The sequence below is a fragment of the Lissotriton helveticus genome, chromosome 1_1, assembly GCF_964261635.1.
Source record: "Lissotriton helveticus chromosome 1_1, aLisHel1.1, whole genome shotgun sequence".
In the NCBI taxonomy this organism is placed as follows: domain Eukaryota; kingdom Metazoa; phylum Chordata; class Amphibia; order Caudata; family Salamandridae; genus Lissotriton; species Lissotriton helveticus.
In genome coordinates, this window is record NC_136057.1 from 1,413,050,240 (window position 1) to 1,413,066,925 (window position 16,686).

Genomic DNA, 16,686 nt, shown 5'->3' on the forward strand with positions numbered 1-16,686 from the left:
TGGTAACCAACACTAGGTCTGTCAATTGCCCACGAGCCTGTGTCCACTGATTCGCTAAGCACTCCTGGAGCGGGCGCATATGCAACCGTGCGTGAGGGACTATGAAGATGCAGGAGGCCATCATGCCTATCAACTGCATGAACACTCTCGCTGGCAGGGAGTGTTGTGGTCTGAATCGTTGGATCAGCGACTGAATGCTGTCGATTCTGACTTGGTTTGGCTGAGCCATGGCTGTCAGGGTGTTGATCGTAGCACCCAGGAACTGCCGGACATGTGCCGGCTGGAGATGCGATTTTGGGTAGTTCAGGGAGAAACCCAGATCGTGAAGCAGGCGAATTGTAGTCGACATGTCTGCGGCGCACTGTTGCTCCGACTTGGCTTGTACGAGCCAGTCGTCTAGGTAGGGGTAGACATGGATATTCTGCCTCCTGAGGTGCGCCGCCACTGTCGCTAGACACTTGGTGAACACCCTCGGGGCTGTTGTGACTCCGAAGGGTAGGACTTTGAACTGGTAGTGCCTGCCTTGAATAGTGAACCTGAGATATTTCCTGTGTGACGGGTGTAGTGGAATATGGAAATAAGCATCCTTGAGATCTAAGGTTGCTAAGAAGTCTCCCTGGTTTAGCAAGGGAAGAATCTGCTGCAGTGTAAGCATGTGGAAATGTTCCGATAGTATGTACAGGTTGAGGGGACGTAGATCGAGAATGGGCCTGAGAGAACCGTCCTTCTTTGGAATAAGGAAGTACAGGGAATATACCCCTGTGCCTTCTTCCCCCACCGGCACGAGCTCGATTGCGCCTTTTTGCAGCATCGCCACTACTTCCTGCTGCAATAAGTGCAAGTGCTCTGCGGACATAGGCCTTTGCCTTGGTGGGATGTTGGGTGGAGTGGACTTCAACTCTAGGCAATAACCATACTGAACTAATTGTCGCACCCACCTGTCTGTGGTGATGTTTCTCCAGACGGGCAGGAACTGCTGCAGTCTCCCCCCGACAGGTGTTAGGTGGTCGGGGGGCAGTGACAGAGAGTCACTGTTTGCTCGGAGTAGAGGTGCGGGAGCTGTTGTTTCCTCTGCCGCGACCTCTGTTGCTGTTGTTCCTATAACCTCCCTTGGTCTGCTTAGTGAACGAGGCTTGCGCCCCACCTTTGGAGAACTGGGATTGTTGACCCATCTGTCCTCTGGTGACTCCACGTGCACCTGAGCGACGAAAATTGCCGCCACGAAACTGTTGGGACTGCAGAGCCCCCATAGATTTAGCAGTTTCCGTGTCCTTCTTTATCTTCTCTAAGGTGGTGTCAACATCCGGACCAAACAGACTATCAGGATTGACCGGCTGATTCAGGATTGTCGTCTGAATATCCTGCTTGAACCCTGAGATGCGGAGCCAGGCTTGTCTTCTCAGCATAACGCTAGTGTTGATAGCCCTAGCAGCTGTGTCCGCAGCGTCAAGTGCACACTTGATGGCTGCGTTTGATATTAGTTTCCCTTCCTCAATAAGCATCTTGGTGCCTTCTTGGAACTGTGGGGGCAGGTGTTGTATAATTTGTTCTAGGGTGTCGTAGTGCGCCCTATCATAACGCGCCAGGAGCGCCTGTGTATTTGCGATGCGCCAAAAGTTTGCCGCCTGTGCAGCCACTCTTTTGCCTCCTGCCTCAAGCACTTTGGACTCCTTGTCCGGGGGAGGAGCTTCACCCGTTGTCTGGGAGTTGGCACGTTTCCTGGCATTGGCAACCACAAGAGAGTCCAGTGGCAACTGTCCCCGGATGTAGACGGGGTCCGCAGGAGCAGGCCTGTACTTCTTTTCAATGCGAGGGTTGACCACTCTAGCCCTCGTAGGCTCCTTAAAAATGTCTCCAGCATGTTTGAGAACACCTTTCAGCATAGGAAGTGTTTTTACTGTCCTCTCAGATATGGCAAAGGTGTCAAAAAGGAAGTCTTCCTCAACCGGGTCGGCATGCATGTCCACATCATGATTGGCCGCCGCCCGTTCAATTAGTGCATGAAATCCTGCTGAGTCCTCAGTCGGGGATGCACGTGCATTAAAGGTCTGCGGGTCTTGGCCCGCCCCCTGGGTGTTTTGGTCACCAGAGTCGTCGTATGAATCTGGTTGTACATCAGGGTCATCGATGGGGAAATTGTACTGTTCATCCTCATCATCTTCCTCACCCACAGAGTGTTCTGGGGAGGGAGTAGGGCTCCGTCTTGGAGGAGGCTGAATCGGCTCCGTGAGGCCTACGGCGTCAAGGGGCACCCTCTTCTTCTTCAACGGGATGACGTAGGGGTCCACCGGCTCCGAAGTGATCTTCCGTTTATAGAGGGTCAGCTTGCCGGTGGCAGCATCGATGAAATGCTCTGAATCGTCCACCGATTCGAGTACACGACGTGGAAGAGGGTCTGGCAGTGAGGAAACCTGCTTCGGAGCCGATTTCGTCGAAAACGCTTTCGGCGCCTCCTTAGGTGGCAAGAGAAAAAGGAGTTTCCCCGAAGGCTTAGCCGGAGCGTCCTTTTGCGGCTGCGGTGATGGCATCGGAGCCGATGGAGCAAGGGCCTTCTCCCTGATTCTCTGCAGTGACTCCGCAATAGGGGACGGTACACTGCCAGTTGGTTTTGTCGCCGACAAGGATGCTTTGAGCGGTCCCTCGGATCCGACGCCCTCGCGGGCCTTGTGCGGTTTGGGCGCGGAAACCTTCTTCGGGTCCTCCGAATCTTGAGGCCGGGGCGCAGACTTCTTGGGCGTAGCCTCTTTGGAGCCGACCTTGGCGGGCTTGGACGGCGCCGGAGCCGTTGATCCGAGCCGACTATCTTTCTTGGGGGCCCCTTCATCGGGCGTCGGCTTCGATTTCGGAGCGTCGGAATCGACCGACTTCCTCGGCTTCTGCGGACCGGAGGTCGACGGAGCCGACGGGGTGACGGGCACCGACTTCTTCACAGGCACGGCAGCCATCTTAGGAACACTCGAGTCCTTTGGTTTCAGTTTCGATTTCGGGTCGGCCATTTTAGGTGTTGACGACCCCGACGGTTTCAGTTTCGGTTTCGAAACATCGTGCCCAGCAAGTGAGTCCGAAGCCGGGCCTGAAGGCGGGGCTGTGGCTTGCGGCAACGGGTCCAGGGTAAGGCCGACAGGCGATCCCGTGTCCCGGTCGTCCTCGAAACTTTCGGGGCAGAGCTCGTCCGCAGAGCTGTCCGCCGCGGCCCCATAAATTTCATCGTCGTCTCCTACCTCTTCGACGTACTCGAGGACCGGACCCGCGACTCCGTCGTCGTCACCCGGATCCGCCTCGACCTCCGACTGTGAGGGGGAGATTTGTAGAAGGTGACCCTGGACCTCTTCTTCCGGGTCGCCGAAGATGTTCTCCGGATCCGGGGCCGCTTGCCTAGCTTCCAAGCGCACCGCGCGCCGAAGCTTGAGAGTTTTCTTGGAGCGGAACTGTGCACAGGCCTTGCACTTGCCGTCGTCGTGGTCCGGTGAAAGGCACTTGTTACACACAGGGTGTAGATCGATGTGTGGGTACTTAGACCCACAGAGCGGGCAGTACTTGAACGGGCTCCGCTCCATGTCCGTAAAGGCTTGCTGTCGTGTCGCGATGAGAAGGCCTCAAAGTTTAGAAAGCGAAGAAAACTCCGCTTATTCCGGCTTCAAGAGACGGAAGACTCGAGACCGAGCGCAGACAATACCGACGCAAGAAAATCGAGGCCTTTTGGCCGGTAAAAGATAGTTTTACTTGGTTCCGACAGTAAGACGTCGAAACCACATCCGAACCCAATGGCGGAAAAAAACAATCTGGGGATGGAGCCGATGCCCATGCGCACTGTAGTCCAGGGGAGGAGCCACCTATCTCAGGATACTTCGAAGACTCTTCCAGGACAACAATGTGCAATCATCCGAGCCCAACACTAGGCGGCGATCTAATGCTAAGATATGAATTTAGCAGCCCACATGCCTCGAACCCACTCTTAGGGAAAGAATCCCGCATCAGAGAACAAGAACATAAGTCCTGCGGTAGGAACCACAGACGGCTTAGCAATCAGCCAAAAAATACACACTTGCCAAAAGGGCTAAACCAGCAGCCAACAGAAGAGAGGGGCCAGCCAAGGGACCCTGAAGGCACCTCAAATCACACAGAACATACAAACAGTCAACTAAAAATACCAGATTCCAGGAAGCAGGTGGCATAACGCCTCTCATCAAGCCCCAGAGGAGCAACAAGCCAGCCTACGTAGGGGGAGGAGGACGGAGACCCGCAAGGAGACGCTGAACTGCGGAGTCCGCATGAGTGTTAAACAAAAGGAACCTATCAAAGGGCAGGTCAACCAGACGCTCCCTAATATTCTCAGAAAAAAACGCTTCCCGCAGCAAAGCATGGCGATGGAGAGCCACAGAACTGGCCATAGCACGGCCGAGAGTATCAGCAACATCCAAGGCCGCAGGGAGAATAAACGCGGCCAACTCTCGACAATCCAACACATGATGCAGTAGATCAGCGCTGGAACCCTCATGGGAGACATGAGAAAGAAGGGACTCCACAGAATTCCACAGACTGGAGGTAATCCTGACCAACACACAGAGTGTTGAGCGCCCGCAAGCAGCACTGGAGGAAGCGAAGCTGTTACGCCCCCATGAATCCAACCACCGGGCCTCCCGAGACGGAGGAAACAACACTACAGGCAAGGATGGAAAAGCAGTCCGCAGAAGGGAGCCCTGGGTAGAAGGGTGGATTGAATGGCAGACTGTGTCGCGCGGGCAGGACGGTGGAGATGCAGGAGCGGCTGAGGCACCGGATCACCAGTGGCAGGATGCCCCCAAGCCTCCAGAAGAGAGTTGTGGAGAGACGCTTCGAAATGAAGGATCAGCTCCCGTCCACCAGAGCCCTGGTGGAGAACTTCCAAGAGATTATCCGTAGGGAATGGGGCGACGGGGTAACCCATTCGCAAAATGCCAGCGCCTGTGAAAATAGCCTGAACAAAGGCAACACTGGCCTCCGTAGGGCGTCGCGTGGGAGAAAGCAATTCCTCCGTGGGCGAGGGCTGCAAACTGAGCCGTTCGTCCCCAAGTCCAGCTAGAGGGGGAAGCGGCCAGTCCCTGAATGGAGGGGGATTCACGGACGAGTGGGGGACCTGAGGGACCCCCGGGGAAGGTGGAGAAGCCGGTGGAGGAACCAGCCACGAGCTGCGGAAAAGAGGGTCTGAGGATTGAGGCTGCGGGTACGGCAAGGAGCCCTCCCTGGAAGATGCCGGTGAAAAAGCAACGATGTGGCGTTTTATCTCCGGAGAAGAAGAGACCATGAGATAACAAACCTCCGGAGAAGAAGGAACCTATGGAGACGAATCAAGGACCCGACGCCGGCACGCCGCCGTGGAGTCCGCCACAAGCGTCAGCTCGACAACGTTCGCCGCCGGAGTGGACATTGGCCGGTGCCGATCCGACCTCCACCACCACATACTCTGTAGGAGAATGGGGCGGGTTCGACTAAGGAACAGCGCAGAAAAGGCGCTGGCTCGACCTCACATAGGCAGCCGCCCGCGTAGTAGACCGAGAGAGACTCGGGAAAGCACCCCAGGTCCCGGCCTCCACTTGCCGCACCGCCAGGGCCGGGGAGGAAAGCCTTCGGCGCCGAAATAGCACCGGCTCGGCCTTTGGCAAGGCAGCCGCCCGCTCAGAGGGCCGAGGGGAACTCGGGGACAAGCCCGGAGTCCGGGCGACCTCCTGCGACGCCACAGGGAGCCCCCTAGGGATTCGCGGTGAGGCAGGGACGCCATGTGTCGAAGAAGGGAGCCCCGAAGGACTGCACCTCAACGACACCACCCTCCTACAACCTGAAGCCGAATCCTTCGGCGCCGAAGCCGTCGGCGACTCCGCTGAAGGCCCAGCGCGAGGCAAGGGATCCGTGGATGTCTCAGGAGGGGGAGGAGGGGCCAAAGACCCCTGCAGGGCCACAGCATAGACGGTCATTTGGGCCCTAGTCGCCCCAACGCCAGGAAACGGCAGGTAGGGTGGAGAGAGGCGAGGATGCACGTCCCGAGGGGAACAAGCACCCTCTGCCGATCGCACCGGGATGTAGCTGGTGATGTCGAAAAGTGTCTTCGATGTCGAAAGTTGTTTGTCTAAAGTTTTACGCTTCGAAAATGCCGAAAAAGTCTTTTCTAGCCGGAGCGGAAAACTTTCAGCCGAACCCAGTGGCGGAAAAAAACAATCTGAGGATGGAGTCGATGACCATGCGCAGTATTGTCCAAGGGAGGAGTCACCTATCTCGTGACTATAAAGACTTCTTCCAAGAAGACAACAACAACCTGCAATCATCCGAGCCCAACACCAGGTGGCGATCTATTGCTAAATGTACAACCTGCAGCTCATATGCCTTGAACTTACACGTTTTAAAGCCAAAGGCATCGCACACTGTTCCTGACGCGAAGCGTCGAAAAGGAAGCCTGAAAACAGGCCAGAGGAACCGCTCACTCCGGATCCGCTTTGCACGTGGAAAAGAAGGAAACTGACGTCAGCGTGCCGGGAGGGACTTATATGACCTCGCTGACGTCACGTACGTGGACGACGTCAGTGCGGGGTCGTGTGGCGCCGTCCCCCGTCGCGCAGAGGTGCTGCTGCAAAAAAAATCTGGATTCAGTCTGACACCTGGGGATATTCTAAGTTAAGGAATCTGCAGCTAGATGTCACTAGCAGATACTGGCTTACCTAATGGAGGGAGCTGCAGCCTAACAAGGTTTTGTCTATATTTCTCTGTGGCCCTATTTTCCATGTCCATATGTAAGAAAGACATCCTGTCATGTAGGGAGCACGCCATAACCACCACTGACTGAGCTGAGAGGATAATAATGAAAACATAGATTCTGGTTCAGAAACTGAAGTCAAAGAAGCCACTAAAGAATGACTGCCTTCACACTCGGTAATGTAGTCATAGTTTCAATGGACAGACTACAACAGGAGCAAATTATTTCATGCTGGCCCTCCATGTTGGCTTCATACACTTTGCTACCTGGTGATTACATTCCTAGTCTTATATGTTTTAAGCAGATAGAACATCAGTGACCAACGAGCAATTGTGCGCACTCAAGGGTCAAGTTGGAACCGAATATTGTAACACCAAGGCGTCCAGCACAGGACTGTTCTCACAGCTTTCAGGAAAGCAATCAAGACCAGCATGTTACACTGGCACACCTGCATCAATGACCAACAACCTGGTCCAGCTCCTAGACTAATACATTCGTCAAGCAATCAAGCGTCCCCAATTGAAAAAGGAAATTCCTGTCTGTAGTGGTCAATTATAGACTGAGAACAGTGGGCCCTGCACAAACTCAAAAGATATACCCTGGCAGCCCACATCTTCCTATTCAGGATACTCAGAGGGGAAATGAAGCGGTAGTATTGTGCAATTCCTTTGTTGAGAGGCAATAAAAAGGTGGTACTGCAACAAATGCCTCTGCATGAAAGTATATTTTGATGAAAGTATATTTTGAATGAAAGTATATTTTGAGACGTGCCACCACAATCGCGGGGCCCATATCCTAGCATACCAGCCGCAATTGGGGCATCACATTGAGGAAAATACATCATGATAGCAGCAATGCTTACAATAGTCTCAGCCAGTGCCATTCTTCTGGTCGCATTTTCACTCCAGACAGACCAGCCACATGTAAATCTGTCCGGCTCTGACAGCAACAGTCCAAACTCAAACTGCTGCTTTAACAGAAACAGTCCAACTGGAATTGCCAAACCTCCTCTGAAAGGGAAGACAGCAGAAGGGAGCCTGGCAAAGTATTGTGTATACATGCATGATTATCAGCCATGCATGACTTTGATGAACTGTTTTGCCAAACACATTCAAACCTTTCACCATACACACTGACAACAGATTTAACACAAAGTAGTTCTGCAAAGAAAGGCAGTTCTGCTGCATTGAAATCTTCTTAAATTGCCAAAACAGGCTTAATATCCCACATCATTTGGATTCCAAACCCTAAAACAAGAAATATTTATTCAACAAGGCATGTGAATCTATAAAAGAGATCAATGCTGGAAATCGGATTGTCGCTTGTATCCCCAAGGCCAACAAATGATGCAACAGGTTGTCCCTTTCAGGGATTCCCTCCTCAGCACCCATCTACACTTACTCCAACAGACTCTATCCAGACAAAAAAACACTTACCTGCATATAGGAAATGTTTTGAGTCTGGCATGTTATACATCCTCAAGCTGAGCAATATCTTGCAATCTAGTGTATAGTCCCAGAACTACTAAACCAACTGAAACTCATGAAAGCACTCAAAACTAGGTTCTTCATTCAGCATGTACCTTTTAAATGATGCCCAAGAACCACTCATTTGCTGAATATCTTGGGGTCTGAAAGACCATATTAACATGAAAAAATCATAACGCTTTTCTATCTTTGAAGAACGCATATATTTTAGTCAGTGTCTGGGAACAAGGCATACACCACCCACCCCACATCTAAACTCAAATCTCTTGGAGCAATACATTAAACTGGCAGCACCATGAACATATGCAAGAATAAAACAACAACTAAGATCTGCTGGGTGTAGCAGGATCGGGTGTAGGTGAATATCCAGTTTGCACCCTCACCTGTCTTTGTACCTAATCACAGCATCCACTATCTTCTTCATTTTCCGGGTTAGACTGGGTGGGTTGGGTGTGAGCTTCTCGGAAGGGGGGCGTCCACGCTTCCGCTGTTTCTTGACATCATCATCCTTTTCGCGGTGTCTGCTGCTGGTGCTGCTCATGATGGGGATCGGGGTAGGTGTGGGGGTAGAAGAGCTCGGGTCGATATCCCGCTTGCGCTTCCGAGTGGTGGTTGTCTTCTTCTGACGCACTTCCTCCTCAATTTCCTCCAGAGTGCCTTCCTCAATGGCCTAGTTAGGGGAAAAAAAGAACAAAAAAAACCCTTCAGCCAGTCCTTCAACCAGCAAGAGATGCGAGGAAATCAGACTACCCCTTTCCCCTTGACTAGCATGAAAAACGGACCAAGTATGCCTGGTACTAATGGTTAACAAAATATGCCACAAATGTTACTCACTGGACAGAAAATGACTTATTACCTTGTCTATTTAACAGAGGTTCAAGTACGGACTTGCAAAATGCAATGGCATTTTGTGGCTAGTTTTTGAAGAAAAAAAAGGAAATCCATTCTGAGCACGTTGGGGACTGGGCAAAGGTTACTCGATATAATAGAAACAAAATGGTTACTTACCAGTTAGAGTAGTTTTGCAGCTTGAAGAGTTTTCTGGATTCACATGCTGTGCATTATTCCGCCATCCAGTGGTTGGGTCCGGAATGGTCTTTTTTTCTGTGGGGCGTCAACCACCATTTAGTGCTAGGTCTGTCCCTTGTGGGAATAGCATTGAATAGCTTCTAGAATCCAACATGCACTTGTCCCCTTTGTCACAGGTGTTACTTTGTTGAAATTGGAGTGAGTGACGAACAACTGATTCCTGTTACGAAATTGTCTTTTCTCCTCCTGTAGATAGTATAGTAAAGCTTTTCTTACATCCAAGGTACGAAGGCTTTTTTCTAGTTGTGTTTGTTGTTTTTTTAAAGAAAACTGCTGGCTGAATGCTTTGATTAATGAGGAATTTGCTTACTACCTAGGTAAGAATTGAGGGTTGGTCCATAGGATAACCTAGTATATTTGCATGTATAGTTTCTCAATAGTTAATGCCTGCAGTTCACTTACTCTCTGTAGAGATGTTATTACTATTAAGAAGGCAGTCTTTATCGTGATGTATCAGAGTTCTGCTTTGTGCATGGGTTCGAACAGTTCTGTCATTAGCTGTTTAGAACTGTATTTAAGCTCCACATCGGAGCTGGAGCATGCCTTGGGGGTGCAATCCTCTTGGAACCTTCCAGGAATCTTTTGAAAACTGGGGATGTGAAAAAAAGGTTACCTGACTCTCCCCTGGAGTAGGCTACAATCGCTGCCATGTGCACCTTGAGGCTTGAGTAGTTGATCTTACTGTCAAGCAAGTGCGTAAGATATATTAGCACTGTTTCCTGTGTGGATATTACATTTAGGGTATTGCTCTCTGTACACCATATGATGTACCGTTTCCACTTAGCTGTGTAGCACGGTCTTGTGGTTTGTTTTCTTGCCTCTAACGTTTTTCCATTGTTTTTTGTGGTAAGTTTAAATGTCCGTTCTCTATGTACTCCGGTGCCAGGCTGCTAGGCTGAGTGTAGCAGGTTCCGGGTGAAATATTTGACCCCTCTAAATTGTGAGAAGGTCCTTCTCTGGCATGAATCTTATCATCTGTCCCTTGAATAGTTTGAGTAGGCTTGAATACCAGGTTTGCCTTGCCCATTATGGGGCTATGAGAATTAAGTCTGTTCCTGGTTGTCTGGCTTTTTACAGTACCCTTTGTAGCAGAGGAAATGGAGGAAAAGCATATGCAAATATCCCTGACTCCCTTTTTATAGGGGTGTTGAAACCTGGAGGCGAACAATTGGATTTTTTTTGTTCTCCAATGTTGTGAATAGGTCGATTTCTGGTGTGCCCCCAGAGGCTGAAGACCATTTGAAGGCTCCTCAGCTGTTCTGTCTGCTGAACTGATCCACTTTTGTGTTGTCCTTTCATGGCAGGTGAATTGTTTGCAGGTTAATTTTGTTTTAATTGGCCCATTTCCATATTTCCTGAGCTAGGTTGCTTAGGGTAAATTATTTTGTTCCTCCCGGTTTCTTGGGGTACAAAATTGTTGTGGTATTGTCCATCTGAATCGATACGGTCTTCCCTCCTATGTAGGCTTGGAATGCATTTAGTGCCAGGAAAACAGTCTTTATCTCTAGGAAGTTGATATGTTTATGGAGTCTGTGTCGTTCCATTGACCGCGTACCCTCAGGTTTCCTGAATGTGATATCCAACCCTTGTGGGACACCTTTGTTATGATGGTCACTGAGGGAGTTAGTGATTTGAAAGGTCTGACTAGTGTTATGTTCTTAGATGCCCACCATTGTATCTCCGTCTGAACCTTTTCTGTTACTACCACTAGATTCCTGTGGTTTGTGACAAACTGCTGCACAGCCATTCCTGTAGAGGGCGCATGTGTAGACGTGCATGGGTAATGAGGGGAATGCATGATGCTATAATGTCCATAAGTTTCACCACTGTCCTCAGGGTCAGAGACCGTCCCTTCTGGTAGAGGAGAGTTTGCTGTTTGATAGCTTGTATCCACCTTTGGGCCAGGTGAGCCTGTGAAATCTTGGAGTTTAATCTTTCTCCTGGGAAAGTTTTCTCCTGTTTCCGTCTTGTTGAGGATTTCTTGTGGTTTATGGAAAATCTCAATCCTTACAGCGTTGTGATCACCTGATGAATGTGTGTGTAACATCTTTGCTTTGAACTTGCCTTCACCAGCCAGTCGTCTAAATAGGGATAGACGTGAATTCCTCTGCTTACAGATGCTGCTAGGCACTTTCTGAAAACTTTTGGTGCTGATTTTATTCGGAAGGGGAAGATAATGAATTGGTAGTGAGTGTCCTCGTGGATAAACCGGAGGTATCTCTTGTGTGCTTGGTTCATGGGGATGTGCAGATAGGCATCCTTTAGGTCTATGGTTTAGTTATTTTATTTTTAAATTTTTTGTATAACACAAACATGACCCAAGAGTGTATCAGATCGCTTTACGTACGAGATGAGGACGACATAAGTAAATAGCTGTGGGAGAAAAAGCATAGAAATATATATTAGGAATACAATAGTATATTGGCAGGGACACTTTGATCAAGCAGATGCCACGTAACGTGTTAAGCAGCAAAACAAGATGGGAGACAAAAGGATCGAAACTTCTAGTACAGAGCAGTGTTCAACCGTAAGACTTTCACTTCCCTTTTGTAGGCAAATGTTGAGGGAATCTGTCTTGTTTCCACAGGTAGGCAGTTCCATATTCTCGGGGCAATGCCAGAGAATGTACGATTGTAGGTTTAAATTTTTTTTTATTTCTTTGACTTGAGCAGGAGTGTGCTGGTGCTCCTGGGGGGCCGGGAGGCTCCCGATAGTTCGAGCTTATTTGCCAGGTAAAGGGAAGAGTTGTAGTGTATCGCTCTATGAGTCATACATGCAATTTTTAACTGGATCCTTGAGTCAAACGGAAGCAATGGAGTCCCCTTTTTGTAGCTGTGGGATTAATTCATGTAGTGTTGACATCCTAAAATGGTGCGTGCAAATGAATTTGTTTACGAATCTGAAATCTAAGATCGGTCTTAGCATGAGATCTTGCTTTGGAACCAAGAAACAAGGTGAGTAGTTTTCCTTGTTGTGTTCCCTAGTCTGTCCCTTCGCTCTTGCTTTTTTTTCTAAGAGTCCCTTTATTTCCTCCCTTAATTGTAAGAGTTCTGTTCATTTGGACCTCTTCTTCCTTGGTGGATTTGATGGGGGTTTCTTTGCTAGTTCTATACAATAGCCATGGCGTACCACATTTAAAATCCAACTGTCTGTAGTGATGTTTTCCCATTGAAGTGGGTAATGCACTATTCTGCCTCCCACTGGTGTTGGGGAGGGTGTGTGTGTGTGTGTGGGGGGGGGGGGGGGTGTCTTCCTTTGCGGGCAAGTCACTTGGAGTTTGCTCTTCCCCCTACTTAGGATGGTCCCCTGGCTCTTTCGCTGCCACAAAAGGACTGCTTTGGTTGCTGCTGCCAGCATTGGTATACGGACTGCTTGGTTTGATTGCTGTCCGTTGATCTGTGTTTGATGTTGTTGTTGCTGCCCTGGTGAGAAGACCTGTGGGTTTTCTGAGGTTAAATACTCCTCTTCTCAAGGTGACTCATTTGCATGGCTCCCATAGTGATGGTCGCCTCTTTTTCCTTTTTTATTTGTTGTAGGGAATCATCTACCTCACTTCCAAACAGGACATCTCCTGTGAAGGGTTTGTAGATTATGGAAGTTTGTACTTCCTGTTTGAAACCAGAAATTCTGAGCCAGGCGTGCATTCTTAGTGTTGTGCCTGTGCACATTTGTCTGCTGGTTGTATCGTCTGCGTCTAGAGCTGATTTTAGGCAGGTGTTAGCTATGTTTCTTCCCTCTTGTATGATGGATTTTGCTCTCGGTTTATCTTCCTCTGGAAGCTTGATCATTAGTTCCTCAATGTTGTCCCATTGTTGGTGGCCATACCTATTGAGGAGGGCATTAAAGTTCACAATGTACCATTGTCTTACTGCCTCCTTCTCCATTTTTCTCCCGACCATGTCCATTCTCTTACGTTCCCTTTCTGGAGGTGTGCCAGTGTAGCAATGAGCGTTGCTCCTCCTCCTTGCTGTGATAACTATCATGGAAGCAATCACTGTGTTTCCTTGAATGTATTTAGGGTCACTTGTGGAGGGTTTGAATTTTTCTCAACCCTTGGGTTAACTCCTTTTGCTGAGGCAGGCTCCTAGAAAGCCTCCTTGCCGTGGTTCAGAATGCTTGGCAGCATTGGAAGGTATTGTGTACCCTTTGTGGATGGTGCTAATGTTTCTAGGAGGAAACACAAGTCTCCTTTCTCTTCCTCTAAGGTGACCCGAAGGTATTAGATGCTCTTTTGATGAGGCTGTTGTAGAAGGCTATGTCGTCTGGTGGCAAAGCATTCGAGGGATAGGTAAAGACCTCTTCTTCAGAGCTTTCTGTTTCAAGGATGTTCCACTCTTCCTCGAAAGTTCCCATTGGCTTCCTCCTCTGCTGGAATGTCGAGTTCCTCCTCGACATCCTCCTCGTGAGGTTCAGGGTTTCTGGAGATTCAAGGGTACCCTCTTCTTCCTCTGCGGTACTGAAGGTTTTCGCAGGAATTCTGAATTCCTTTAGAGCCTCGTACTCCTTTTGTTGAAGGAGCACCATTTCTGCCTTCGGGCGTCTTTTCTTCTTCTCCACCTCAAGGGCCCTTTTGGTGTCTGAAGCCAGGGAGATCCTCCTCTTGGGTGTGGAGCATTCTGCCTCCCAAGGTATTGTTTTGTCGTTCGCGGCCTCTCGTCCGGCATCTGTCTTCGATTTCAACGTTCTTCCCTCGTCAAAATCCCTGGAGTTGTTTCGGCCGTGGCTGACCCTCGGTCGTCGTTTTCTTCAACACCTGGGCTGGCTATTGCACCTTCTTTTCGAGGACCTTAGTATTCGACGAGTGAGGGGTTTTAGTTACCTTGTCGGGTTTCTTCTCATCGCCTTCGCCGTCTTTTTCACAGTACACTTCCTCTCAGCGTCCCCTTCACGGATCTCGAAGGCAGACCCTTCGTGTGTCGATTGTGCGGTCACCCCCTGTTCATCTTGGTAGCTTGAAAGGCCTAATTCCCTCAGCCATACCTGTTGTTTCTGACGACTAGCATGGCTGTGCGATGGTCCTCCCTCTGCTTTCACTGGACCTCGAGTCTTCGACATGAATACAGAACAAGCCTTGTAGTCCTTATCCTTGTGATCACTCGGCAGGTAGAGGTTACAGACATCATGTGGATCGCGTTGTGAAAATTTGTAGAGGCAATTAGGTCAAAACTTGGAAGGGGTATTTTCCAAGGCACTCTACCGTGCCGTATTTTGGTCCATCTGCGTCTTGGTTGGAAAGGTTTCTCTCTCTCCTTCTCCGGTGACTTCTCAATCGATGAACAATGGTTTTTCCTCTTACAATCCTACATTTTTTTCGGAGATTTCATCTAAAACTTCGGAGCGTCTCCCCTTGCTTTCAGACAGAACAGTGGAAAAAGAATCGGAAGATGGCTACCACGCACAGGAACTTCCGGTGTGCTGTCTGACATCACACAAGGGATGGACCTAGTACCAAATGGTGGTCAACGACTCCCCCACAGAAAAAAGGAAAAAAACAAAACAGACAATTCCGGACCCAAACCACTAGATGGCGGAATAACGCACATCCAGAATATAATTCATGCTGTAAAACTGTACTTGCCATGTTAGACAGCTGTTTGCCTCTTCAAACCATCTTTTTTAATAGTAGCTGTAAGAAAGTGGCTCTATATATACTGGACCAAAGTATGGTACAGTGTGTATAGAGTCCCTAGTCCCCAGAGGTATGGTAGAGGTTAATGTTAGATATAACCTTACTCTCTAAAGTGGTAGCTTGGTCGAGCAGTATGCAAGTACGAGAGGACAGTGTCAAGCATTTGTTGTACACACTCAGTCAGCAAAAGGTTTCACACGCTCAAGAACTGAACTCTAGTTCAATTGTTTTTATATCAAAAGATATAGTTGTTTTATTTTAGAACCAACAGGTATAAAAATATACTTTTCTCAATATGAGTGACTTTAGGTAATTACTTTGCAAAAAGGCAATAGACTTTGTAAGTACAAATGCTACAGTGGTTGCAATAGGCAACACAATTTGAAACAAAATTTAACATTGAGCTCAATGGGTTTTTCTACATAAATGCAGTTGATTACTTTAAGGATTACTTTTCTAACCACAGGACTGTATCCTGGATTCAGTCCCGGGACCTAAGCTGTGAACAGTTAAGTAAGTTTTGGTTACAGTGGTGATTTTTAAAGAATATAAATGTATTTTCAAAGTTGACACTTAGAAACTTTTCAGTGAAAACCAAGCAATGTTATCCTATGGAAGGAAATTCAAGTCACAGGTAAAGTAGGTTCTTGTTACTTTTGTAATCCAGTACTGGACTCCCACGTCCAGCACTGGGACCTCTACCTAAGACAGGTAAGTAAATATGGTGTGATAGTTGGTCCGATTTTTAAAGAATATTTCTAGTTTCCAAAAATCGACAGAAGAAATTTCACAGATAAATAGTCAATGGTTTCCTATTGAAGAAAATTCAGGTTACGGGTAAGTACAGTCAGGATTACTTTCTCGGTTCAGTACTGGGGTAATAGGTACAGTATTGGCTTCACTCCTGATCACAGGTGAGTAATTCGGAATTCGGTATTGGGCTGATTTTAGATGAATATTTTAAAGTTTCATAACTCCACACTTAGAAGAAATTTCAAATGAAAACAGCCAATGTTAACCTTTGGAAGGAAAGTGAGTTATCGGCTTGTAGGTAAGTACTCGACTGGTGGCGTTAAGGTTCTGGGTATAGACTCAGGGGTCTCCCAGGTACAGTAGTTACACCCTCAGCGGCGCTGGGGCAGCCGGGTGCAGAGAGAGTAGGCCCAATGCAATCCAATGGAGGGTAGGGGGCCTTCGGTTGGTGGCTGCATGCAAGCAGGCCACGCGGCTGTGGGAGTTGAGCTGCTGGTCACTTACTCAGGGCAAGTGAGGAAGTAGAGTAGGGTAGTAGCTGCACTTCCAGTGGCACTCAGGCTGTGTGCAGGGTGCTTTTGAGCCATTGGTCGTTCAATGTTATCCATTGGGAAAGTTAAAAAGTGAACAAAGGCTGCTGGCTCGGAGACGGAGATTCTTCAGGTGCGACCACCACTTGGAGAGGTAAGTTGGCATCTTGGAGAAGAGGTAGGTACCCCAAATGAAGGCACAGGAGCCGTGGGGTGCCGGGAAATCTTACCCGAAGCTGGTCGCGGTTGATGGGGGTTCCTTGTTCTGAGGCTGCAGGCGTCGTCTGGTTCGTCGAGGCGGGTCTTTGGGCACAAGACTTCGGGTCCCAGTCGCTGGGGGGACGTCCTCATGGTCTTGGTTCACTCCGGCACAGGCCAGGCTCGGCAGGGGCAGAGTGGGCTGGATTCGCGGTTCCTGGCTGGCACCAGGGGTATTGCTGTTTGAGCAGAACCATTGTTCGTGGGAGTCCCAGT

General features: G+C 49.0%; 1 protein-coding gene across 5 annotated transcripts in view; it reads right to left on the bottom strand.

The window, feature by feature from the left end:
- The window catches only part of SMARCA4 (SWI/SNF related BAF chromatin remodeling complex subunit ATPase 4), a 778,095-nt gene that overhangs the window by 350,374 nt on the left and 411,035 nt on the right, over positions 1 to 16,686 (bottom strand). For 4 of the 5 annotated variants that reach the window (XM_078684950.1, XM_078684957.1, XM_078684972.1 and 1 more), the window contains exon 29: positions 8,595 to 8,881. In XM_078684950.1, the coding sequence (XP_078541076.1) occupies positions 8,595 to 8,881 (287 nt within the window). The remainder of the gene's footprint in view (positions 1 to 8,594; positions 8,882 to 16,686) is intronic. The other variant, XM_078684966.1, reaches the window with a different exon arrangement.